The 27,691-nt window shown below is 44.7% G+C and overlaps 1 protein-coding gene across 1 annotated transcript in view; it reads left to right on the top strand.

Annotated features, from left to right (window-relative positions):
* The window catches only part of LOC143934034 (C-Jun-amino-terminal kinase-interacting protein 4-like), a 167,814-nt gene that overhangs the window by 133,530 nt on the left and 6,593 nt on the right, over positions 1–27,691 (top strand). Inside the window, exons 26-28 of the mRNA XM_077457281.1 lie at positions 3,541–3,654; positions 18,519–18,668; positions 22,174–22,275. Coding sequence (XP_077313407.1) covers positions 3,541–3,654; positions 18,519–18,668; positions 22,174–22,275 — 366 coding nt within the window. The remainder of the gene's footprint in view (positions 1–3,540; positions 3,655–18,518; positions 18,669–22,173; positions 22,276–27,691) is intronic.

Below are 27,691 nucleotides of genomic sequence, written 5' to 3'. Positions count from 1 at the left end.
TTTTTATTTTTATATATAACCACTGGTTATCCTGGCAAAAAGGAACATATTTATAAAGCAGTGAATGTTACTTTCACCAAACGTTCATTGTTTGTGAATCAATCACTGTTAAATTAAAACACATGCACATGGAAGATTTTTCTACTTTTATGTTTGCTCAATGTGAGAGTCTTTGCTTTATAAATATGCCCCATTATGTCAGGTTTAGGTAAAAGGCAAATCTCTCTTTGGAGTGGACAAACCCACTCCCACTCCCAAACCCACTGTGTATGGCCAACCCAAGTAGGGAAAGTTATATGCTTTTCAGCTGGAATGGACTGGGCAATATTCCTGTTATCACAGAACACAAGAGTTGTACTTTCTAAAGGTAATTTTATTACCATCTCTGTGAGGGGCACTTAGGAGTGCTCCTAATCTCAGCTTGTTACCTGTATGAAAGACACCTGTTCACAGAAGCAGTCAATCAGATTACAATTTCTCCACCATGGCCAAGGCCAAAGAGCTGTCCAAGGATGTCAGGGACAACATTGTAGCCCTACACAAGGCTGGAATGGGCTACAAGACCATCGCCAAGCAGCTTGGTGAGATGGTGACAATGGTAGGATTATTCACAAATGGAAGTAACATAAAATAACTGTCAATCTCCCTCAGTCTGGGGCTCCATGCAAGATCTCACCTCATGGAGTTTCAATGATCATGAGCACGGTGAAGAATCAGCCCAGAACTACACGGGAGAATTTTGTCAATGATTTCAAAGCAGCTGGGCCCATAGTCACCAACAAAATAATTGGTAACACACTACACCATGAAGGACTGAAATTCTACAGCACCCGCAAGGTCCACCTGCTCAAGAAAGCACATGTACAGGCCCATCTGAACTTTGTTAATGAACATCAGTATAATTCAGAGGAGAACTGGATGAAAGTGTTATGGTCAGATGAGTCGATAATCAAGCTCTTTGGCATCAACTCGCCCTGTTTGGAGGAGGAGGAATGCCTATGACCCCAAGAACACCATTCCCAACATCAAACATGGAGGTAGAAACATTTATGCTTTGGGGGTATATTTCTGCTAAGGGACAGGACAACTTGAACCACATCAAAGGGACGATGAATGGGGCCCTGTACCATTAAATCTTGGGTGAGAACCTCTGTCCCTCAGCCAGGGCATTGAAAATGGGTCGTGGATGGGAATGCCAGCATGACAATGACCTACAACACACGGCCAAGGCAACAAAGGAGTGGCTCAAGAAGAAGCACATGAAGGTTCTGGAGTGGCCTAGCCAGTCTCCAGACCTTAATCCCTTAGAATCCCTTAGAAAATGTGTGAAGGGAGCTGAAGTAACTGCACAAGCTGCAGTAAGGTTTTACCTCCACTCTCTGCAGCCTCCTGACACTGACGTGTAAATAGCATTGTGCTCTTAATCGCAGTTGGCATATTCTTCTGCGGTGATTATTCACGTAGAAGCCGATCTGCGGTGCCAAGTATTGGATGTCTGCCTGCCCCTGCTAATCGTCGGTAAAACACACAGAACAGATCGAGTTACCAAACGTCAGCCTTGAAACCTTAATGACTTAGAGGAGTGGGACAAAATCCCTCCCAAAATGTGTGCAAACCTGGTGGCCAACTACAAGAAACATCTGACCTCTGATTGCCAACAAAGTTTTTGCCAACAAGTACTGTCATGTTTTGCGAAGGAGTCAAATACTTATTTCACTCATTGACCACTTTGCGCCCGCGCTATAGCCAAAAGACGGCTACAGTGCGGACGCTAACTGCCGGGTGGACATCCCTGGACGTCGTCCTGTTTACTTCCCCTCTGCGCGCCGCCGTGGGTGTGCATCAGGGAAGTTCTGTGTTAGCCATGTCCTTGGACACAGCCAATTACAGATCGTGCTAAATGGCCAATCACAGTGGCCATTTAGCACTCGATCTGCGTGTTTAATGAGAGGTGATCTCAAATGTAAACATATGAGATCATCTCTCATTGCCGGCTCTCCCTCCTCACACAGAGACAGCGTGTGAGGAGGGAGAGCTTCTGTGCTGCAGCTGCAGCGTCCGTGAAAAGAGTGAAACACACACACCCACACACACACACCCACCCATCTGTCACCTGTGCCATCTGTCCCCAGTGCCACCTATCAGTGCCACGTGTCCCCAGTGCCACCTGTCAGTGTCATGTGTCCCCAGTGCCACGTATCAGTGTCATCTGTCATCATTGTCAGGTGTCATTAGTGCCATCTGTCATCAGTGTCACGTGCCATCAGTGCCACGTATTAGTGCCATCTGTCACCAGTGTCACATGCCATCAGTGCCATCTACCGTCAGTGTCACGTGTCATTGTCCTGGTGCTCCAGGGCCTTCAAAAGTGTAATAGGTAGTCAACAAGTTAGATGAGTAATTTATGCTCCTAAAACACGTGATGGTGCTCCTTGCATGTTGGGCCTCTCTAAGTGGTCAGGCTGTGAAAAAGTCCCACACATCTGATATCGTAATACTCAGAAGGAGTAGCAGAATGTATTTTAGGACATTATTTGTGTTATACACATTTCATATGAGAGTAATAACCTATTACAATGACAATTTTGTAGGGAAAAAAAATCAAAAAAATCTTCATTTTGCAAAGAATTGTGGGAAAAAATTACAACACCAAAAAGCTCACCTTGCCTCTTACTAAATACCTTGGAATGTCTTTCCAAAGGAGGGTCATTTGGGGGGTATTTGTACTTCCCTGGCTTGTTTAGGTCGCAAGAAATGAGATAGGGCACCAGTACATCAGGTGTGATCAATTTTTTATGATTTGCACCACAGCTTGTAGACTCTCTAACTTTCACAAAGACAAAATAATATTCACTAATTTGGGTTATTTGTACCAAAGATATGTAGCAGTATAAATTGTGGCCAAAATTGATGAAAAAAGTAATAATTTGCTAAATTTTATCACAGAAACAAAGAAAATGTCGTTTTTTTTCAAAATTTTCATTCTTTTTTCATTTATAGCGCAAAAAATAAAAAACCCAGAGGTGATCAAATACCACCAAAAGAAAGCTCTATTTGTATCAAAAAAGGACAAAAAATTAATTTGGGTACAGTGGTACATGACTGAGTAATTGTCATTCAAAGTGTAAGAGCACCAAAAGCTGAAATTGGTCTGGGCAGGAGGGGGGGGGGGGGGGGGGTTGTTAAGTGCCCAGTAGGCAAGTGGTTAAATGCAAATTAATTGATAATAATTAAGTTGTTATTCTGTCTCTCACTGTTTAAATACACTTACCATTAAAGTTATAGACTGATCATTTCTTTGTCAGTGGGCAAACGTACAAAATCAGCAGGGGATCAAATATTTTTTTTCTCACAGTAAGTGGGAAATGCACAGCGAAGGTTACAGTGAGTGGAGGAGATGTGCCTGAAGAACTTCACAATTCTAGCCATTATTAGTGGAACTGAATAAGGTGCTTGTATAGGTTTACAGTCTCGCCATATAGTTTTAAATTGTGGAGCTTTGTATAAAATTAAGCATTTTACATCTTGTATTTATAACAGGTCCCAGCAGCTTTGGCATGTCTATGGCACAAGTCTCTGCACTGTCAGTATTCTCTGGTCGTCTGTGGGTTGGGACTGCCTTTGGGGTGGTTGTCAGCATTCCATTTTGTAAAGGTAAGAATTCATTGACATGCTTGGTGGGTAATCAAAAACCTAGTTTTACATTTGTTTAAAGAATGACTAGACAAGCGTATGAACAAAGAGAACAAAGCTTATAGAAGAAGTAGGTAAGTAACTGCACAACCTGCAGTAAGGTTTTACGTCAGAGCTGTCCAAAACTGCCTGACACTGACATGTAAATAGCAACATGCTCTTAATTGCAGTTGGTGTATACTGTAAAGGCCCTTTCATGTGGGCTTTCTGATCAAGTCCGCCTGTCAGTTTTTCAGGCGGACCTGATCGGACCCTGCATTCACCTCTATGGTGCGGCGGATGTCAGCAGTGACATGCCCGCTGACATCAGCTGCTATCCAATGCTGTCCGCCAAATCCAGAGAGATGGTGACGCTATTTTCCATCCGTTGATGGGATTGGATGAAAATGGACAGGCGGTCCGTATTCATCCGATCTACCCATAGAGGAGAGCAGGACTCTGACAGGTCAGTCTCTACACAGTGAGTGGAGATGGACCTGTCAGTGATACCCCGCTGAGCAAACAGGGTCTGTCAAATGGACAAGTCTGTGTGAAAGTTTTCCCCCATCAGCCTGGAACTGCCTATGCTCAGGCATTGTATTAGGTAAAGAGGTGGGCTTGTACTATCATCACCATCAGGGAGTGAGTAAAATACAGGAAGCTCTGGCCGGTTCTGTGCTGAGAACTAATACTGTTAGTTACTTATTCTTGGTCACAGGTTTCCTTTAAAGAACCTACCCCCCTTTTTAAGTTTTTAAAAAAAGAGAAACTAGTAAGTAAGCTACACACCATTAGGAGCCAAAAGTGCCAGAAAAGCTGGCAGGTGAAGTGTCCCCTCTGTTTTCTATAACCAGTTCCAAACCGCCCTATAGCCATACAGGGTGGCCCTCCTGTGCAGAACTGTATGTATGTATGTATGTATGTACAGTGGGGCAAAAAGGTATTTAGTCAGCCACCAATTGTGCAAGTTCTCCCACTTAAAAAGATGAGAGAGGCCTGTAATTGTCATCATAGGTATACTTCAACTATGAGAGACAAAATGTGGAAACAAATCCAGACAATCACATTGGTGGAAAATAAATATTTTGTCAATATCAAAAGTTCATCTGCCCATCGCTCCGTGCTTTTTTATGCAGAAGCGTGACTTTTTTTAATGATCCTGTGATCTACTATCAACAGCCGGCTGGGTGACAGGCTGGATACCCTTATCCTTGTAGTCTCCCCAGTCCGGCCATCGAGCGCATGTAGGCCGCAGCTACGCGCTCTGCAGGCCACGACAAAACCTCGGCTCCAGAGGTGGTCGGTGAGCTTTTATGCTCTGGGACATACATATGACCGGGATACTGATGCCTACGTCACAGTATGCCGAGCCAGCAGCCACCCTGTACTGATCAGTGAGTGGGTCTGTGATGGAATGTCTCCCAGCTCTTCAGGACTGGTAAGTACAGCTCTCGCTGCCCGGCGGGGCTGAGCAGTTAGGCATTCCCTGGGAGGTCGATTTGGGAGTCCGTCACCTCCCTCTCTTCTCTCCCCTGTCCCTATCTTCCCTCCCCCCTCTCTGGGGAGATGCTGCATGTGGCTGCTGAGCGGTGTGTGTGTGCCTATACAGGGGCTCTCCAGGGGGCTCTCACCTGGGTTGGGGGGCTGCGCTGGCTAGCGGTGTCCTGGGTCCTGTTCTTCATGCCCCTGGAAGGTGTCTGTGAGGTTTTGCTGATGTCTTGTACAGCGCTGTGTTCACTGCCTTCGTTTTCTCTGTGTACCTCATGGAGCTGCTTTGCCAGCCATTTTAGGTTTGGGCAGGGGCAGCATGCTCTCCTGGGCTTCAGCGGCTATTTTCCTAGTGATCTCCTATACAGGTTACTGGCGGTCATTTTTTGGAAGCCTGAACACGTTTTTTCAGTGTTCTCTAGCAGCAGCATGTGCTCATGTGCTCTCGCAGCCTTTGTACTAGACGTTGGGCGGCCATTTTATTGAAGCCTGAGCACACTTCAGAGCGGTTTGACGCTATTTGCAGCGGCTACACAGCTTTTGTTTCCGCTGCACCTGGGAGCCCACAGGGACTACAGGTACTACTTGTTGGATAGCGCAGAACTCCTCAGGGTGGTGAGTCCAGCAGGAAAGAGCCCCTCAGCCCGCGGCAGCAAGAAGGGTGGGACTGTCACTGTCCTAAGTCCCCTTCGGGTGGCAGACAGGGTAGAGTCCGCATGGCTTGCGAAACTGGTGTTTCTTCCCCCGAAATCCAGGCAATTGCAACCGGGTCACCTGCAGACTGCACAGTGCCCATGGACACCCTGACGGCGGTCCTCAATTCATTAGTTGCCAAGATGGAGGCGGTGCGTGGGAAGAAAGGTGCACTAAACCGGCCCCTGCCCCCCAGTTCTCTGGGGAGAGCTCTGCCGCAGACTCTGGTCATGCTGAGGCTGGTGACCCCTGCTCTGTCTTTTCAGACGACGCTGACCAGGACAGTGAGGATGAGTCTGCGTCCGGGTCTGTGCGCAACAAAAGTGCTTGTTGGAGCACTTATCACAGCTGTGCGTGATACCCTGAAGATTCAGGAGTCAGCAGATCCCTCTGCTGATGGTACCGGTCCCTTTTGGGTCCCGCAAACAAGCACATTCAGCTAAGGTGTTCCCGTATCTGACTTATTTTGACAAGTTAATTTACAAGGAATGGGGTCGCCCGTAATGGACCTTTTTCGGTCCCCAAATACATGGCGGTGCGTTACCCTTTTGAGGAGAGCCTTCTCAAAAAATGGTGGGCTCCTCTGGTCGTGGACCCCCCAGTATCCAGGTTAAATAAAGTAACCACGATCCCGGTAGAGGGGACTCTTGCATTCAAGGATCCCACGGACAGGAAGGCCGAGGCAGTGGCTCGTTCCTTGTTTACGGTTGTGGGGTCAGCCGTGCGACCAGTACTGGCATTCGCACTTGTGTCGCAGACACTGACTGAGCTGGCAAAACTTTTGCACCGCAAATTGGGAGAGCAACAGGCTTCTCCTGTCTGCGTGGAACTAGCAGACCAACTAGTGCAAGGCCTTAAGTACGTCTGTGACGCGGCCCTGGATACTCTCCCTCTGTTATCCAGGGCTTCAGTGTCAGCTGTGGTGCTGAGGCGCCTGATTTGGCTAAAATGCTGGTCTGCTGACCAGGCATCCAAAAAAGCCCTGACGGATCTTCCCTTCCTTAGCGACCGGCTCTTTGGAGCCTCCTTGGTACCCTACTCCCACAGGCCAGGAAGGCTAAGGAGCCATGCCGTAGGCAAGGGCCCTCCTTTTCCGCTCACAAGCGGCTTTTTCGTCCACCCGGAGCTTCGACAAAACGTCCCCAGCCCGACAGGACGACCACGGATGGTCAAAAACGTCCCTGGAACCGCAAGCCTACCAAGCCTGCGAATAAAAGTGCTACCGCATTAAGGTTTGCCCCCACCCATGTCTCAGGTGGGGGGGTCACCTTCGGGAGTTTACAGCCCGGTGGTCCTCCTGTGTTATCCGACCGATGGATCTGCGATCTGATTTCCACAGGCTACAAGATAGTTTCTCTCTTGGTCGCCAAACAGATTCTTCCCCTCCAGCATACCTGTATCCCCAGCTCTCTGGGAGGCCCTCTTGGGGGCAGTAAGGGACCTGCTGAATCGCGGGGTGGTTGTACCGGTTCTGGAATCGGAACGCTTCCAGGGATTCTACTCAAATCTGTTTGTAATTCCCAAGAAGGAAGGGGTACGTCCAATCTTGGACCTAAAAGCCCTCAATCACTTTGTAAAAGTGCAGAGGTTCAGAATGAAATCCGTTCGCTCAGTAGTCGCTGCACTCCATCAAGGAGACTCCCTGGCGTCCTTAGACATCCAGGATGTGTACCTGCATATACCCATATGCCTTCGGCATCAAAAATTTCTGCGGTTTGTAGTCGGGGAAGCCCACTACCAGCTTGTGGCTCTTCCTTTTCGTCGGCATCAGGCCCCCCGAGTCTTTACCAAGGTATTAGCTCCAGTTTTGGGATCGCGATCGTGGGATACCTAGACAACCTCCTGAGGGCATCTTCTGCCTCTGAATTAGAGGAGGATGTGACGATCACCATGCAGACCCTGCAAGAATTTGGGTGGCTGTTGAACCTAAAGAAGTCGGTGATTGTACCGACCCAGCGTCTGGAGTACCTAGGCTTGCTGCAGGACTCCATGGAAGTAAGAGTTTTTCTGCCTTCAGACAAACTGCAGACTCTCAGATCCGCAGTGAAACTGCTTATGAGCCGCAAGTGGTCGTCGCTCCTTTTTTGTATGCGAGTCCTGGGTCTCATGGTAGCCTCCTTTGAGGCAGTACCTTATGCCCAGTTCCACACCAGAGTCCTGCAGAAGGAGACTTTGACAAAATGGGACAAATCTCAGTTGTCACTGGATCGACAGATCCAGTTGAGCCAGTCAGTCAGAGATTCACTGATCTGGTGGCTAAGGTCTCCGGTGATTCAGTCCAGGAAATCGTTCCTACCTCTGAAGTGGACAGTGATCACGACAGACGCCAGCCTATCCGGCTGCGGTGGAGTGATGGGAGTTCAGTCGGCTCAGGGCCTCTGGTCGACGGAAGAATCCAAGCTGCCAATCAATCTGTTCGAGTTGAGAGCGATCAGGCTATGCCTCTCCACATGGTTGATGAGAATTCAGGGGCATCCGATCAGGATCCAGTCAGACAACGCCACGGCTGTGGCATACGTCAATCACCAACGGGGAACAAGAAGCTCAGCCGCTGCACGGGAGGTCACATACTTCGGTGGGCAGAGCAACACTTACCGGCCCTGTCGGCCATTTACATCCCGGGAGTGGAGAACTGGCAGGTGGACTATCTGAGTCGACAGATGCTAGACCCAGGAGAATGGGCATTGCATCCGGAGGTATTCAGGTTACTGTGCCTGAAGTGGGGCACACCAGACGTGGATCTTCTGGCCTCCCGTCTCAATCAGAAGGTGCCAAGATTCATGTCCAGGAAAAGAGATCGGTGGGCAGACACGTCAGACGCGCTGGTGGCTCCATGGGATCAGTACCAGCTGATCTACGCCTTTCCTCCACTGAAACTGTTACCACGCCTGTTTCACAGAGTGGAAGCCGAGGGGATCCCAGTGATACTGGTTGCCCCAGATTGGCCTCAGCGTCCTTGGTACGCAGACCTGGTGCATCTGGTGGCAGACACTCCCTGGCGACTGCCGTTTCGAGAGGACCTTCTGTCTCAAGGTCCGATTCTTCACCCTGCTTTACCATCGCTGGCTTTAACGACATGGCTATTGAGAGCCAGGTGTTGAGGAACCGGGGTCTGTCAGACTCTGTGATCCCGACTATGTTAAGAGTGCGAAAATCTTCTTCCTGGAAGATATACCATCATACCTGGAAGGCCTACATCTCCATGTGTGAGGAGAAAGGATGGCATCCGTGCTCCTTTTCCATATCCAGGATCCTGCTGCTCCTTCAGCAAGGAGTAGATCAGAAATTGGCGTTAAGCACCATTTAAGGGGCAAATTTCAGCCTTGGCTGTCTTTTTTTCAGCGACCCCTGGTGTCTCACTCATTAGGGAATACCTTTGTTCAGGGGGTGCGACATGTAGTCCCTCCGGTGCGTCCACTGTTACCTCCATGGGATTTGAACCTGGTGTTGTCGGCGCTTCAAAAACCGCCGTATCAGGGAGATTCCCCTGTTGACTCTTTCCCAGAAAGTGGTCTTTCTAGTGGCCATCACATTGACCAGGAGGGTTTCGGAACTGGCGGCCTTGTCTTGCAAGTCGCCCTATCTGGTTATCCACAAGGATAAGGTGGTGTTGCGTCTGCAACCGTCTTTTCTACCGAAGGCGATCTTGGCTTTTCATATCAATGAGGACATTGTATTGCCATCTCTGTGTTCTAAGCCGAAGCACCCTAAGGAGGTGGTCCTTCACGCTCTGGATGTAGTTTGGGCTCTGAAGGTGTATTTGTCTGCCACTGCTCCCTTTCGGAAGTCAGACTCACTGTTTTTTTTCGGTGGCTGGGCCCAAAAAAGGCATAGCGGTCTCGTCTGCGTCTGCCACCATTTCCAGGTGGATCAGACAAATTGTAGTACAAGCCTACGCCTTGAAGGGGCAGATGCCCCCCTTTCCGGTCACGGCCCACTCCACAAGGGCAATCGGAATATCTTGGGCCTTCCCACACCAAGCGTCTGTCGCTCAGGTGTGTGAGGCGGCGACCAAGGTGGGCGTCAGTGCATCGGCTAATGCCTGTTTTGCCCGCAAAGTTTTGCAGGCGGCTGTATAGTTGCAATTGAATATGCAATATATATTTATTTTTTCCTGGTTTTTCGATTAAAAACACAGTACCGTTAAGTTAATGCGCTGTTGCATTACATTCAGCAGTTTTTTGGTGCGGTTATGGGTAGTCACTCCTGTTCAGGGTACCCTGGTTTTTGTGGTGGTTTTTTCCATGCACTATTGTTGTTTGTGGGTAAAGTTTCACTAGTTCCCACTTGCCATGGTGGATGAAGTTTCTATGCTTTCCCACCCCTCTTTTGGCACTGCTTGGGGATGTCCCAATGGCTAAGAGAGGAGCTGTGTCGGTCGGTGAATATAAGAGCAAATAGGATTTTTTGTACTCAACGTAAAATCCTTTTCTATGTAATTCACCGACCGATACAGCACCCGCCCCTCCTTTTTATCTTTACGTTATACTGCTTGTTGATGTACTGAGGTCTCCCTGGTAGGCTGGAGGGTTGTTGCCCAAGAGAGGAGCTGTGTCAGTCGGTGAATTACAGAGAAAAGGATTTTATGGTGAGTACAAAAAATCCTAGTTTTCCACCATAATTTGCAAATTCTTTAAAAAATCAGACAATGTGATAGTCTGGATTTGTTTCCATATTTTGTCTCTCATAGTTGAGGTATACCTATGATGACAATTACAGGCCTCTCTCATCTTTTTAAGTGGGAGAACTTGCACAATTGGTGGCTGACTAAATACTTTTTTGCCCTACTGTGTGTGTGTGTGTGTGTGTGTATGTGTATATGTAATATATATATTATATATTAATGTGTGTATGTATGTGTGTATATATATATATATATATATATATATATATATATATATATATATATATATATATATATATATATATATATATATGTGTGTATATATATATATATATATATATATATATATATATATATATATATATATATATATGTATATGCAATTCTGTACTTGCGCATTAATCTGCAGGTGCTGGGCACTGGATGTGCCCATCTGCAGGTGCTGGGCACTGGATGTCCACTGGCACCCGCCAAACGTAAAACACACAGAGCAAAGCAGGGGATAAAATCCATCCTTAGTAAAAGCAGCACACATGTGACAAAAACACTGGTTAAGCACGCATTTAACCCTTTGATCGCTCTTAGATGTTTAACCCCTTCCCAGCCAGTGTCATTAGTAAAGTGACAGTGCATATTTTTAGTACTGATCACTGTATTGGTGTCACTGGTTCCCACAAAATGTCAGATTGTCCACCACAATATCGCAGTCCCGCTATAAGTCTCTGATCACCGCCATTACTAGAATTAAAAAAAATAATAGTACAAAATCCATAAATATATCCCATAGTTTGTAGACACCATAACATTCATGTAAACCAGTGGTTCTCAATCCTGTCCTCAAGTACCCCCAACAGGCCATGTTTTGATAATTTCTCTTCGATAAAATTGCTGTCCAAAATTCCAAGCCATTGACTGACTCTGATTTAGGCCCCTTTCACACTGGGGCGGTTTTCAGGCGTTACAGCGCTAAAAATAGCGCCTGTGTAGCGCCTGAAAAAAACCGGCCCCTTTCACTCCAGTGTGAAAGCCGGAGGGCTTTCACACTGGAGCAGTGCGCTGGCAGGACAGTGAAAAAAGTCCTGCTAGCCGCATCTTTGGAGCGGTGAAGGAGCGGTGTATTCACCGCTCCTAAACCGCTCCTACCCATTGAAATCAGTGGGACAGCGCGGCAATACCGCCGGCAAAGCGCCGCTGCGGGCGGTTTTAACCCTTTTTCGGCCGCTAGCGGGGGTTAAAACCACCCCGCTAGCGCCCGCAGACCGCCGCTAAAACGACGGTAAAGTGCCGCTAAAAATGGCGGCGCTTTACCGCCGACGCCCGCACCGCCCCAGTGTGAAAGGGGCCTTAAAGCACCTGTGTAAGATAAAGGAAAACCTGCAAATGTGGCCTGTTGGAATTTCTTGAGGACAGGGTTGAAAACCACTGGTGTAAAATATCAATATATGCTTATATTAATGTCTTTACCAAAAATATGTAGCAGAATACATATTGGCCTAACTTTTATGAAGAAATTAGATTTTTTTTTTATTGGATGTGTTTTATAGCAGAAAGTGAAAAATATTGTTTTGTTTTTGTTTTTTTCAAAATTGTTTTTTTTTTTTGTTTTATAGCGCAAAAAGTTAGATGCAGAGGTGATCAAATACCACCAAAAGAAAGCTCTAGTTGTGGGGGAAAAATTTTATTTGAGTACAGCGTATAATGTCCATGCAAATGTCAGTTGAAGTAACTGCTTTATCGAAAAAAAAATGGCCTGTTCATGAAGGGGGGTAAATCTTCCAGAGGTCAAGTGGTTATTAAAGTTAAGTGATTGTAGTCTTGTTTTAAAAAAAAAAAAAAAAAAAGTACCTTCTCTGTATAGTTTGGTTTTGCACAAGGCAGCCCAGATCCTCCTCCTCTTGGGTCCCTATTTGCTGCTCCTGGCCCCTCCCTCCGATCGAGTGCCCCCGCATTCAACAGCTTGGTATGGGGATACTGGAGCCAAGTCATAGCGCTGTGTGTCCATTCGGACACTGAGCCACGGCCCCTCCCTCCTGTTCAGTGCCCCCACAGTAAACAGCTTGCTATGGGCGCACCTAAGCTGAGTCACAGCTCCCTGTGTCCATTCAGACACAGACCCTGACCTGGCCCCGCCCCCTCTCTCTGCTGATTGGCTAGCTGACTTTGATTAACAGCAGTAGCACAAAGAAGTTTTTTTTTATCTTAATGCATAAAGATAAAAAAAAAAAAACCTTCTGCTTTTACAACCCCTTTAAATTGTTATAGTGGATGTGGGGAGAAGATCCTCTGCCGCTGTCACAATGAGAGGAGGATCAGGGAGAAGGTGGAGATGCTGGAACATGTTACATGTTCCACCCAAAAAACAGGTGGAACATGTAACATGTTGTTTCAAAGGTGAACTTATCCTTTTAAATTGATGGATGGTGGAGGAGCAGTGTGCAACCTTGCTAGTTTGTGTTATATGTATTTTTTTGTATCTATTTCTTAGAAATTAGGTTAACCTATATTCTGCAGAAGTTTCCCAATTTCATTTTGACAAAGTCATCTAATGCCAAAAATTGTTGGGCAGGGATATGTGATGTGATGTCACGCCATTTGCGGCAGCGCACACATGCTGGATTCACGTGGTGCGCTTGAGGCAGGATGTGTATGCGACTGTACCTTAGTTCTGGGCTGAGCACACGGCTGTTGTAGCTTTTCTTGAACCTTTTTAAGCTATACTAAAACTGTCTGTGGATCTCTTTCCTTGGTTTCTGTATGATGGAGTTTGTTTACCACCCGTGAGATGCGAGATGTGAGCAAACCTGCATGATTTTAACAAGCGCCATCTGACCTACTCTAATCCTAAATAGGTCGTATCTGGTGAGTCCATTTCCATCTGCTTCCACCTGTGTGATTTCTCTGGGAATAAAAGGCACTTATCTGGCACAATGTGTGGTGTGGCGTGAGAACACTGGTTTTTGAAGAAGAGATTTATGATATTACACTGTTTATCTGAACACTTCTATGTTTGCTGTGTGTCTACACAGGGACTGTGAACTTTTGTGAATAGTTTTTTTTTGCACATCTATGGCATTGCACTGTTTTATCTGTTTTGAATTTTCTACAGGTTTGGTTTTCTTTTATTACTTATTGCACTTTGATTGCACATTAGCAATATATGTATTTATATTTTTACATTTTGACAAGGTAAATGTCTTCTTGGTACCATTTTAAACATGGAGTTTTATGTTCCGTGGATTCCTATGGGATCCGGCGAGTTGAGGCGTAGGGCCTTTTTTTCTGTTTAGACCAGGCCTTGCCTTTCTTCTACAAGTAGGTCATTCTTGGGACGTTCTCTTCCCTGTTCAAGTTCCTGTTCACGGGAGTTCTCTCTCCTCACTGACCACAGTTCTAGTTTCGGGTCTTTCTTCTGTTTGTTCCAGCTTTCAGGTTGAATCAGGTTAACCAACATTCATGCTTTTGATCTATGGTTGGTGTATGTCTTCCACGTCAAAAGATTCCTCACTGGTTATACAACCTTTCACTTGTTTCTTGAAGTAGCCATAGGGGTTATCTATAAGGATATACATGCCTCCTGCATGTATCTTTACCTGTCAAATGTCTCCCCTCTATCTGTTATGAGACCCAAAAAACTGCAGATTCTGTGGGTAGGTCTGTTTGGAGCTTCGTGGGTGGAGTTGTGATGTCAGTAGACTCCCCACCCACCTTTACACTCCCCTTATCAATATGCATTTTCTCCTGTGTATTTCTTACACTGAACTTCTGCTATGATCTCTAACATTCAGTCAAAAGACAGGAAAGTAACCACATGACTTCAGCATGCCCAAATATGCAGAGGTGTGGAACAGCCAATCCTGGCAGAGCAGCAGAAGAAAGGAGTGGGAGGGAATTAAAAATAATGCATGTCTCTTAGGCTAGTGCACCAGATATGTAAATCACTTGTCACTCACATCAAGGGCAAGGATTTGACAAAGTTTTTCTCTGTTTGTCAAGATTTATCTCACTGAACAATAAAAGGATTGCTCGGAGCTGGATTAACTCTTTGTGGCAAGACTGGGTTCAAATGATAGGAAATCTTACACTCTACATTATGACATCAAAAAAAAAAAAAAAAATTGGGTTTACATCCACTTTAAGAATCAGATGTAATTTCCCATCTCTTCCAGGCCTGATTAGTGCGTAAGAAAAATACACTTATCTAAGGTAGCTTTAAGGAACAGCATATTTTCATCAATTATTTTCAGTAATATGCCTGCTTTTGCTGGAAGATAGACATTGACCAGTAGTTCACTGTGGCTTTCCCTCGTTCTTGCTGATACAAAACCGTCCATCCTCTGGCCAATTTCTGTCAAGCTCTCATTAAGAATTAGGAAACTACAGATGATACAGCAGTGTAAAACTCGTCTATCAGCAGGATATAAATGCGGGATAATGGGTCAAAATGTACTAGAGAAAAAGTGAACAGACAGCAGCACATTTTAATGAGCAAGGCTAGGCCCAAATTTACATAGGCTGGAGTTGTACTACAAGAATAAAGATACTGTAGAGAATACCACAGTATACACTTGGCCAGCAGAAGGAAAGTTTTAATCAGAAATAATAGGCCTAACTTCAATATATATAACCTTTATTTTATCTATGGGGATAGGGGGATTCAGTGAATGTGAGTTTAATGAGATGGATTATGTGTATACTGTTTTTTTTTTTTTTTTTTTTTTTTTAAACAATGCAGCAAATATAAGCTGGCGCCAAGAACAGATGGTATGCACCAGGCGAATTCTCTACTTTAAGCACTCCAAAACGTAAAAGGGTAACTCCTCTTTCATGAGGGAAAAAAATAGCGAAAAAATAATATAACATCTACAATTGCGACACAAGTCAAATTGTAATTGAATGTTATTAAACAGATACCTTTCCTTTTCAAGCTACAGCCTGTAATTTTCTGAACATGCAATGCTATATGACTACCCAGAGGTGTTCTGTATATAGAATGTGTACTGACCACTCCCCAGAAACCTAATTTCCTGCTTGTGTGATTGACTCACAGATGTTTCTAGAAGTCTGCTTAAAATACAAGTCAGATTTCAGGCATCCCCTGCAACTCGCATACTCCCAGTAGGACCATGTCTAAAGGGATGCATGCCCAGCAGATTTCCTCATGAGAGCCCTGCAGCTGGTTGTTAATTATGAAACCTCTCCCATTAGATCCACTCAGCACAGAGGAACAAACAGTGATTTCTTCAGAATAACAAAAGGTAGAAATCAGCAACAATGTACATAGATCACCCAGAGGGGAATGTTTTTTTTCTCAAAAAGTGGTCCCTATCAATATATATAAAAAAAAAAAACACCCACAAAAGAAAAAGGAAACCCCAAAATTCCACCCCAGAAACAAAAGCCCCATTTTATTTTTACGGAAGCTTTGCAGGAATAAAGTAAAGCAGTTTAACCCAAAATAAAGGCCCCATGAAATAAAGAGAAATATACCCATTCAGACACACTCCTGAAGGTGGAACAGAAGGAGTCAAGCCCAGAGTAGCACGGGTCGCCTGTTGGGATGCTTTCAGGGGAACCCAGGAGTACAGCTTATGCACTGGAGTGGTGTCTACAGAAAGGCATAGCAGGTCTTTGGTAGCTCAGAGACAAGAGAGAAGTCGATTCGAAGCCATGGTCAGAGCAAACGTGGTCAGGTGGATAGCCCTCAGTCCCCTTCTTTACGTCCACACTCACAAACACACAATGATTAGAGAAGGAAGATACGGATAGTAGCAGAAAAAGCGAACCTCATGTCTAGTAACTTTTCTGCTTCCTGGTTTAAGCCCTGATCAACTGCCCAGTGAAAACATTTAAGTGGCCTTAAAGGAAAGATAAGATCATAAGATAAACATGGAACCTGCCATCTGAAAAAAACTGTGGCTTCAATAATTTGAACAAGTGACCTTCAGCAAATATGTAGATATTTTATTAGGGGATCTAGGGATGGAGGCACATAATATCATATGTACTCCTCGTTTAAAGTCCCATCCTTCTCACTTTCCCACTTTTTTAGTATGTAGATATAAACGATCTGATCTCCATACTTCTTACTTGGGTAGTGACTAAAATATGTTGGAGGAAGTGGGTCAGCATAAGTCGGGCAACTAATACTTTTTGGAATGATGTCAGCAATGGTTTCTCTCATACTTTCAGATATTTCATATATTTCTCTCATATCAGTGCTACTTTAAAATGGTTTAAGTCCTTATGGTTTTTATTACCTTTAATGCATGCTATGTGTTAAGGTAACAAAACCTTCTGTTGCACAGGGTCTCCCCCAAGCCTCCCTTATACTGTACTTACCTTGGCCTGATCTCAATCCAGTGATGTTTGCAAGAACAGCAGCTCTCCTGCCTCTGTCCCTCCTCATTGAGGCATTGGCTCCCACGCCTGCCAGTCAAATCCTATGATGAGGGAGCCAGGCTCAGGGTTGAGCTCTGCTGTCTGTGTCAACATTTACAAAAAAAATAAAAAATCACCAGTGCAAGGACACTAGTATGGATACAATCACCTTAAGCACAGAAGTAATTCCTATTATCAATTAAAGCGGTAGTAAACCTGCAGATTTTTTTATTTTTTTTTAAACCTGTAAGGAAAAAGGCATAATAAGCTCATATGCATCACATACTAGCTCATTATAAAATACCTTACAATGGGGTGTCGGCAGGTGATCTCGGAGCTGACATTTTCCCTTGGCATGTCTTCCGGGTATCACGGCTTTAGCGACGTGAGTGGCCGGAGCCACAATGTCGTCACTCCAGCACATGCGCACGGGAGACTTCTTTCCAGGAAATTCAGATTCAAATGTGCAGCTAAAGTCAGCGGCTGCATGCGAGGGGAATATCTCCTAAACCGTACAGGTTTAGGAGATATTCTTTTTACCTACAGGTAAGCTTTGTTATAGGCTTACCTGTAGCTCAATGTAAAAAAAAAAATACTTTAATACCGCATTAAATCAAGGCAGCACACAGAAGGGAGTTTTAAGGCTAATAAAGTTAACAGAAGAGGCTTTGTAGGGCCTGTTCTTAGGCAGGTGTTTTACTTTTTAAAGTTTTTACTGGCTGACTAGTTCATTAATGTTCACTGTGAGATATGTAAGCCACTCTAAGCCCTTGTACACACGGTCGGACAAAGTTGTCAGAAAATCCGATCGGACTTAACGTGATGGCGTTATTTCGTTAGGACGGGACTACGTTCCGGCTAGTAGCCAATAGCTTTGGTCTAGGAATTTGATCTGAGCATGCCTGGCACCTTGTCCATCGGAGTAGGCTACACATGAGCGGAGTATGTCCGATCGGAGCATTTTGTCTGAAAATTTTATAGCTCAGCTGGAAAACTTGGTCCGTCGGATCCGACGGAAACAGTCCAATGGAGCCCACACACTGTCGAATTATCCGACAACACTGTCCTATAGGACATAGTCCATCGGAATGTCCGACCGTGTGTACAAGGGCTTACAGTGGTTTCCCTCCTGATAGAAAATTTCCTTTCCTTCAGGGGTACCTTGGCAAAATGCCTAAAAAACGATCACAAATTGTATACAAGCCAACCGGTGGATCAAGCCTGCCTTTTAGTTATACAAAGCCAGAGGTTTTTATTATGCACCATTACAACTTTCTAGACACTGACATCGTAACAACCAATGATATCATCAATTGATAAGGATGTTGTGGAGGCAACAGACATCCTCCTTGTTTGACCATTCTCTGCTCCTCTCCCTCAGCACTGAGGTCACATTAGCTGACTGATGGAGAAAAATTGAGGGAGAAGAGAAACATTGGAATACTAGTCAGTACCAGTGTGTAAAAATGGATTTGCTCCGGAAGAATAAATCACCTCTAACGTTGGGCATCAAACGTGTGGATGTTGCTGCATTTCTATAAAACTATTAGAATAGTTTTTTACATTTTAAAATGGGGTGTCTCGAGACTGTCCATAATTTTTAAGGATGCCTTGACTTAAAAAAGGTTGGGAAACACTGTATTAAACTACTGTGTGCTTTCAGGATTGGATGCCAAGTCAGAAGAAATAAATGATGAAGAGAAAAGCTCCCAGGACTTTTCTTCCCAGAGATCTCCATACTGTACTGTGGAGTATGCACAAGTCTCCTTTCATGGTCATCGAGATGCTGTCAGGTTCTTTGCATATGTTCCAGGTAAGATTTCTGTTTCCTAGCAAAAGGTATACTGCAATTGTTTTGGTGATTTTATTTTTTTAAGCATTGTACTCACTGCCACCGCATCAAGGCATACTTTTGTGTTTCACCACCACTGGCAGGGGCGTAACTAGAGCATTTGGCACCTGGCGCCAATCCTATATCTGGCACTCCCCCCCAAACTTTAAAATGTAAAACACCCACAACATTTTTTAATATTTTCTACAATATTTATTGCACAAACTTTACATTCTCCCCGTCACAGTGCCCCTTGTAGTCTGCCCCGCCCCCCATATCTCTAATCACAGTGCCCCCTTTTACTCTCTGCCCCCCCTGAAGGGTCCTACCTTTGGCATAAACATATAGCTAATACTTTTTGCAATGTGCTTAAGTGTAAGTAAGAGATTGCAGACATACTACAGGAGAAGGCGAGATGGTCAGAGACTGCAGACATGATACAAGAGATGGTTCAAGACTGCAGACATGATACAAGAGATGGTCCGAGACTGTAGACATGATACAAGAGATGGTCAGAGACTGCAGACATGATACAAGAGATGGTCGAAGGCTGCAGGCACACTATAGGACATGGTCAGAGACTGCAGAGACATACTACAGGAGATGGTCAGAGGCTTCAGACATGATACACAAGAGATGGTCGGAGACTACTCAACTAAAAAGTGAGCCATAGTAAGCAGGTGATATTGCATTTCCTCACTGCCTGTTTTAACTCCTTTGGACTCTGCCATTATAGCCAGACCTTCTTACGCAAAAGGTCCGGTATTTCATCCTACTTTACGGACAAGGAGTTTAACAGGTTTGACTGTTGAATCTCACTCTATAAAAGATCGTGGATGATCTCCTTCGGTAGTGTCTGCTTTGACTAATGCCAGGAAGCCGGCTTCCAGAATCACTTACTATAGAATCTGGAAGGCATTGGTTTCTTGGTATGGATCCAGGGGTTGGCACCCCAGGAAGTATGTCAATAGGCAGTATTCCTGCATATGGAATCTCAAATGAAGCTGGCCTTGACTTTTATCAAGGGCTAGATCCAGGCTGTGTCGATGTCTTTTCCTATGGCCTCTTGCTTCCCACTCTTGGTGCGTAGCTTATTCAGGGGGTAACACGGTTTATTCCCCCTATCAGGGCACCTCTAAATCCTTAGGATTTAAGATTGGTCTCATCGGCTTTGTTAAATCAGCCGTTTGAACCTTAAGATAAATTTTCTTGGTTATTTGGCAAGAAAGATAATCTTTTTTGCTTGCCATTTCTTTTGCTAGAAGAGTATCGGAACTAACGGCTCTGTCTTGTAAGAGCCATATTTCATCATGCATAAGGATGAGGCGGTTTTATGTCCTTATCCTGAATGCTTACCAAAAGTGGTAACAGGTTTTCATTTAAACCAAGATATTATTCTTCTTTATTTCTCCCCAGAAGCCTTAATCTATGGAAGAGCAGGCACTACATTCTCTTGATGTAGTAAGAGCGATTAGAATCTATTTAAAGGCGACCGCTCAGGTTCGCAAAACACAGGTTTTGTTTGTACGGCCAGAGGATCCAAAATGTGGACAGGCAGCGTCAAGATCCACTATTTTCCAAATGGATTTGTCAAGTGATTGTTCGAGCTTCAGCTTAAAGAAGAAAATTCTTCCTTCTCAGATTAAGAGCACACTCATCCAGGGCGATTAGTGCCTCTTGGGTGGTGCATCGTCAGGCCTCTATGGCTCAGATCTGTAAGACCGCAACTTGGTCTGGGGTTCAGACGTTTATCCGATTTTATCAAATCGATATTAAAGGTCATGAGGATATTGCCTTTGGGCACAGCATATACTGCAGGCTGCAGTATGAGTCCTCTGACCTCCTGTTTCCTTGATTCTGTCTCCCCCCTATGGAACATCCCACGTAGTTATTACTATGGCTCTGTGTCCCCTGATGTACATCGAATGAAAAGGATTTTACAGGTAAGCTGTTGTAAAAATCCTATTATTTTTAGCGGCGCTTTACTGACGTTTTTATGGGGTGTTTCGCCCACTAGCGGGCGCGGTTTTAACCCCCCCCCCCCCGCGCGCGCCGCGCTATCGGCTGAAAAAGGGTTAAAACGGTTCCGCAGCGTTGCCCATTTGATTCAATAGACAGAAGCAGTTTAGGAGCAGTGTATACACCGCCCTTTCAACGCTCCAAAGATGCTACTTGCAGGACTTTTTTTTTAGCGTCTTGCCAGCGCACCACTTCAGTGTGAAAGTCCTCCGGAGAGGGCTCTATACAGGCGCTATTTTTAGTGCTGTAGCGCCTGTAAAGCGCCTCAGTGTGAAAGGGGTCTAAAGAAAAGGGTCTGCTGGAGGACAACATAGGATAGAGAGAAGGAAGAGGAGGGAGAGTCCTGTCACAGCACACTTCAGTCCCCAGTGCCCAGAACGGCTTCAGGTTTACAATGTGGCTGTCGGCTGCTCGATTTAACACGGTGCACGGGCTGCCCGGAGTGTGGGCAGAGCCGATCCAGCCTCTCTGATTCATGTGGAGGGGGAGATGTGCTGTCTGGGCTAGGTGAGAACAGAACAGACACTCAGCCCTGTGACAGATGCAGCTATCCCTATATTCACAGAGAGTTATCAAAGTTTGACCCCCCCCCCCCCCCCAATATGTGGCACCTGGGGCAAACCCCCCTCCCCCGTTGGTGTTCCACTGACTACTGAACATTTGCATTTTCAGCCAGTTGAGTGACCATACACACCCTTGCTGCTAATACAGTGAAATAGTTTACAAATTTTAAATGTCACATATGTGTAGAGTCAGTTTATTTCTCTATTGCCCAATGAGGTGCACAGAGGGAAACAAAGCAGCTTCCAGTTCCGCTGGAGGATGCCCTTTAATTTAAGGACCCCATAAGGGACTGAAGGCCCTACATCGGATCTCATTGGTGCTTGCTGTTTCCACCCTGCACCTGGTCTTGGTTGGGGGCTTTATTATCCCAAAACCCTTGTTGACTGGTCAAAGTCACTGGTGAGATTTGACCGATGCTGACATGGCCCAGCAAATGATGGCTTCACCTTGTACTTCGTGTGATGCAGCTTTAGATGTTCGTCACATAACTTATGTTATCTACAACACCTCTGTCCCTACCCAGTGCCACACAACCTCTGGCTGAAATGATCAAATAGCCTCCAATCTCTACTGGTGGAAGAGTACTGGAACCTCCATCCATGTCACTGGTACGCCTATCTGCTAGGTTGTGACCGGGCTTCTTTTCACAATATGCATGTTCTGAACAAGCTGCCCAACTCTGTGCCACAATTTGCCTCAGCGTGCCGGAACGCCTGCAGTGCAGCACACTGTGTTCTGGTGGGAATGGACCTCGATGTCATTGGAAGTGATAATCTTTGTAAATTGACTTTTACAAACGTTTTTTGGAAACCAGTGTTCAAAAATAAATACTTCATGCAGTATTTGCAATTATAACCCATTTATAATGTTGCAGTAATTATTCTAAACATTTTGATATTTGTAGGTTGCATCAACCCTTCAGTACCAGTAGGTGGCAGTGAAAGTTCAGGAAATTCCACTATGTTAGTGATGAGCGGTGGAGAAGGTTACATCAACTTCAAGATTGGTATGAAATAATAATGATGTTACAGCTTTGTATACAATCTTTTAGATGTATGTGTGTGTAGAATATTTATATTTAATCTTAAGTGTGAGGGGCCTGACTGGAAAGGTTCCATGAAAAGGCAAATGACCAAACATCTTTAGAATGCGGTGGAACGCAACAATTACCGGTATGTCACGATAATTTACTTTGTGGTGTTTCTTCATAGCAGACAAAAGATATATAAAAATGTAAAAACGTTGCTCTTCAAGCTATGTATTCTTGAAAAATTGAAAAAAAAAAACATTTCACATGGATCCTGGCGTGTCTATTTCTGCCATGTTCCCGGCTCCATCCATCTGCTGTCACCATCTAAGGGGACTCACTGTAGTTAGTTTGCATTTGATTGATCTTATAGATAATGTAGCAGTAGTGGGGCTCTGCAGCAAGGTGGGCAGAGCACGGAACCCAGGTGGGTAGGTCTGATTCGCACCACCTCCCATAACTGAAATATTGGGCTTGGGTAACGTGACCGATGACTATCTCAATACTGCCATGTTCCTTCATTTCCCAAAAAATGAGGTCATCTTAGCGTTTCCATTTTCCTAAAAGGTTCATTTTTTGGGGGTGGTTTTTATTGTCCTAGTATCTTTATTGGATGTTTTGTTTTTTCAAAATGTTTGGTGATGTCACTGCTCCACATCTATACCTTGTTCAATAATATAATGCTTTGCATTCATTAAAGTGATACTAAAAGCTTTGTTTTTTTGTTTAAAAATAACAAACATGTTATACTTACTTGCTCTGTGCAGTGGTTTTGCACAGGGCAGCCCAGATCCTACTCTTCTCGGGTCCCTCGCCGGTGCTCCTGGCCTCTCCCTTCTGTCGAGTGCCCCCACAGCAAGCAGCTTGCTATGGGGGCACCTGAACCGAGCCACCTTGCTGAGCATCTGACCTCCTATATTCACAAAACATCAGGCTGGTCACTTCAGCAAAGGACCTGGAAGCTAGTGGAGATCACTGGTGTAGCGGTGTCTACTTCAGTGATTTCCACCTTCCAGGGACATCACCCAGGTATGGTAAATACACAGGTACATTGGTCCAAGCTGGTCCAATATAACTATGTAAAAAAAATATCATGCCTGAAATTGATCTTTAGCCCCAGTTCACACTGCCACAGTTTCACGACTTTCGCACCTACATCCCACTGCGACTTTGGCACGACTTTAACAAAAGTCAATGCAAGTGATGCCGATGTTGCCCCAAAAGTAGTGCAGAAACCTTTTTCTATGTCGGAGCAGTTCAAGTTGCCCCTATTAGAGCGGTTCCATTGCACTAAATGGGGCATGACTTCTCATGCGATATGTGCTCCCAAAGTCCGAGTGCATGTCGCACCAGTGTGAACCAAGCCTTAAAGTGTAGTTAAACTTTTGCAGTCAAATTTGAGAAAATCTTCTAAATGTTTGTGTTCCCATTCACACAGCATGCCCAAAAGGTATTATTTTAAAAATGTCTTACCATTCTACTTGTTTCTTTGGAGCAGGCCTCTGGGCAGACTAGAAGCCACTCGAAGCAATTCCAAAGTGGAAGGGCAAAGTTTGGACAGACTGAGTTTCCCTCAGTAACATACAATGCAGAATTTAGTCTTTGATATCGTTAGCCCTTTGTTAGGAAAGACGGTGTTCATATCTAATTTACAACTGATAATGAAAACCTGCCAGCACAGTATAGACAGTGTAATTTATGGTAAGCAACAACTACCCAGCCTCCTCCTTAACATTACATATAAGGAGAAAGTTGTAGTTTTTTGTAGTTTTCAGAAAAAAGCAAAAAGGTAAGCAGTCATTTTAATATTCTCAATGCTATGGGAATATGTAACAAATATAAAATAAAGCTTATCCAACATTGCTGCAAAAGTGGAAATATACTTTAAAGGGATTTTTCACTTGAAATCCAAGGTAGACTCCTGAGTCAGCTACATAACAGAAATGTAGCAAAACTCCAGGTATTCCCTAATACAAAACGTGTGATAGTAAAAAGTGATAGTAAAGACTACTGTAATTACAAAAATTCTTAAAAACGCTGCCCCCCATCTCTTACCAATGCTGCATAGCCTGTATAAAAAAAATATCAACGTAAATATCTATTTTTATATCTGGTCACCTGATCAGCAGCTGAGGCACTTATTTGTAAGAAAGCGCTTGCCTATGGCTGTGCATTTCTGGAGCCGGCTGCCATTGCCCCCTCTGTTGTGGCGCCCCCTCCTCTTCCCTGCAGCAACCTCTGTCTGACACAGGGGAATCAGACTGAGCAGGATTAAAAAAAGGTCTGTGCACAGATCTTTTTTTTTACAGGATAAGTAGGTGGAATGGAGAGGCAAAATTTTTTAAGAAGAATTGTAATTAGCCTTTACTCCACTTTAGGCTGCAGTGGTGAAACCTGGTATCACACCCTGGACATTTTGATAAGGTAGTAATTTTCAAGCATTGAATAGGTCAGAATTATTCTGCATTGCAAATGTACACCATATTGACAAAATAATCTATAATTGCTTACAAAAGGCTGTCAAAGAATCCCTCTGTAATAAACAGTTGTCCCAGATCAGCATTGCCCTAGTGCTAACACATCACTTCTTGTGCATCTGATAGGAGTATAAATTATAACTGGCAAGTTCAAGGTAGGAGAAAGTGTGGCAGCTTCCAGTCATATGAGCAATGAAGCTTCATGGGGAAGAGATGTTAGGAAACAAGAAATGCCGGATGGAACAGTACAAGATAAACACAACATTCCCGCAAACAAAGGAAAAGATCATAAAAGAATTGTGTATAGAAGATTAACTCTAAATGATAAGTTCACCTTTTGTAACATAACAGTAGCGCTGTTTTTGAATTGTGACAGCGGGTGCAGGGGATTGCCCACCCACTGTCATGGGGGGGGGGGGGGAGTTAATCCGACTGTTCCAAAGTAACATGATACACCCTAACTACGGGTGTAACATGTTACTTTGGAGCAATCGGATTAAACCCCCACCCTCGAGGGTGGGCAGTCCCCTGCACCCACTGTCACATTTCAAAAACAGCACTACTGTGTGGGGCTCTGTCCACTCAACCATGTCATTCATTCACAGAGTTCTGTGAATTAACTACAAGTCTTGTCTTCCACTGCGGCAGATGACTTGTAGTTCTCAATGAACTGCGAGGGTGCTGGTGAGGTGAGCATCCTCATAGTTCATTGACGCTTCCTGCAGTTCAGTAACTGTCTGCCTGTATGGGAGGTAGGAGCAAACAGCTGAACTGAGTGTCTGCAGGATCTTGGCATTGCACCCACGATCAGGGCCGTCTTTAATATTGATTGGACCCTGGCCAAAAATTTGCTCCCCCCCATGCAATTTCACTCTCCACCTGCTCTGAGACATACAATAAGTATAGTAGTAAGCTACACTTAAAATCAGTTTACTGTATCAGATCAGGCAGCAATTGCGATTGGTTGCCAGCGGTTACAGCATATCATTATTGCTTCCTGACTTTTCAGTTGGGATCCACTCTGATGCCTGGATCGGCAGCTGGCTTAGCATCTCACGAGTGGCCAGAAAGCCGGAGCCAGCCTCTTCCACCCCCTCCACAGCCCAGCACTCCAATAAGAGTTGGAGTGACAGCACAGAGGGACTGACAATCACTGGCCTTCTGCAGCCTGAAGACAGAGAGCTGAGCAATCAATGTTTTATCGCTCAGTTCTCAGTCTGGAGCCAGTGGGGACAGATGCAGCATCCACTTAGGTGAGTATATTTTTGTTTTTTTCATGAATCCCATATTTCTCTTTTACAGTGTATAGGGAAAGTATTCACAGCGCTTCACTTTTTCCATTTTGTTATGTTACAGCCTAATTCCAAAACTGATTAAACTCATTATTTTCCTTACAATTCTACAAACAATACCCCATAAAGATGATATGAAAGAAGTTTGTTTGAAATCTATGCAGATTTATTAAAAATAAAAAATAAGTTAAAAAAACAAAAAAGTACATAAGTATTCACAGCCTTTGCCATGACACTCAAAATTGAGCTGAGGTGCATCCTGTTTCCACTGATCATCCTTGAGATCATAGGCATGCCTGGGCAAACCCTAAGCCAAGGCCAGCAACCCATCAATCACAATCTACTTGTCAATCGTGGGCAGATGATGGATCCTTCCTTGCCAACTCAGGAGGGGAGGCATTTATGGGATCTGATCTGTATTGTCCTGCTGCAGCCACTCTGCTTATCCTCCAACATTCGGCAGCTGGAGGAGGAAAATACAGTGAATCGGTACCAGTATATACCACCCCCTCTGCCACTACTGTCCCTGTACATCATCATTTTTTCAATACCAATCACTCACCATATTCATTTATGTAAACTGTATGAAGCTGCAGAGAAAGGGACTTGGAAATCTGTCTGGCAGTCCCTTTCTCTGTCTCAAATATGAGACATTAGGGGTCTGTTTAGACCCCTGATATTTCATCAAAGCCTCCTAAAGGGGCTCCTTAAAAAAAAAAATTGAAAACTACTGGCAGTGTCCACTGCCCTACTGACTGACACCATCCACTGCCCCACTAACACCATCTAACACCATCCAGGTTTTAATATATTTTAAATTGATTACATTTTTTTCTAATAGTGTGTGTTTTTCTTTTTTACATAGTGTGTGTGTGTGTGTGTGTGTGTGTGTAATACGCTGCACACACATCTATGCTTGAGATATTTCTGCAACTTGATTGGAGGCCACCCGTGGTAAATTCAGTTGATTCAACATGATTTGGACTCTTCCTAGTGAGGGCCGCCTGGCCAAACTGAGCGATCGGGGGAGAAGGGCTTTAGTCAGGGAGCTTACCAATGGTCACTCTTGACAGAGCTCCAGCTTTTCTCTGTGGAGAGAGGAGAACCTTCCAGAAGAACAATTATCTCTGCAGCACTCCACCAATTAGGCCTGTATGATAGAGTGGCCAGATAGAAGCCACTCTTTGGTAAAAGGCACATGACAGCCGGCCTGGAGTTTGCCAAAGGCAACTGAAGGACTCTCAGACCATGAGAAACAAAATTATCTGGTCTGATGAAACAAGGATTGAACTCTTTGTCCTGAATGGCAAGCATCAAGTCTGGAGGAATTTAGGCACTGCTCATCACATGGCCAATACCATACCTACAGTGAAGCATGGTGGTGGCAGCATCATGCTGTTGGGATGTTTTTCAGCAGTAGGAACTAGGAGACTAGTCAGGATCGAGAGCAGGATGAATGCAGCAATGTACAGACATCCTTGATGAAAACCTGCTCCAGAGCACTCTGGATCTCAGACTGAGGCAAAGGTTCATCTTCCAACAAGACAATGACCCTAAGCACACCGCCAAGATAAGAAAGGAGTGGCTATGGGACAACTCTGTGAATGTCCTTAAGTGACTCTGCCA

This window comes from Lithobates pipiens, unplaced genomic scaffold (genome assembly GCF_037356315.1).
Source record: "Lithobates pipiens isolate NorthernLeopardFrog02 unplaced genomic scaffold, aLitPip1_a1.2 Scaffold_27, whole genome shotgun sequence".
Taxonomy (NCBI): domain Eukaryota; kingdom Metazoa; phylum Chordata; class Amphibia; order Anura; family Ranidae; genus Lithobates; species Lithobates pipiens.
This window is presented reverse-complemented; position numbering and strand designations above follow the sequence as displayed.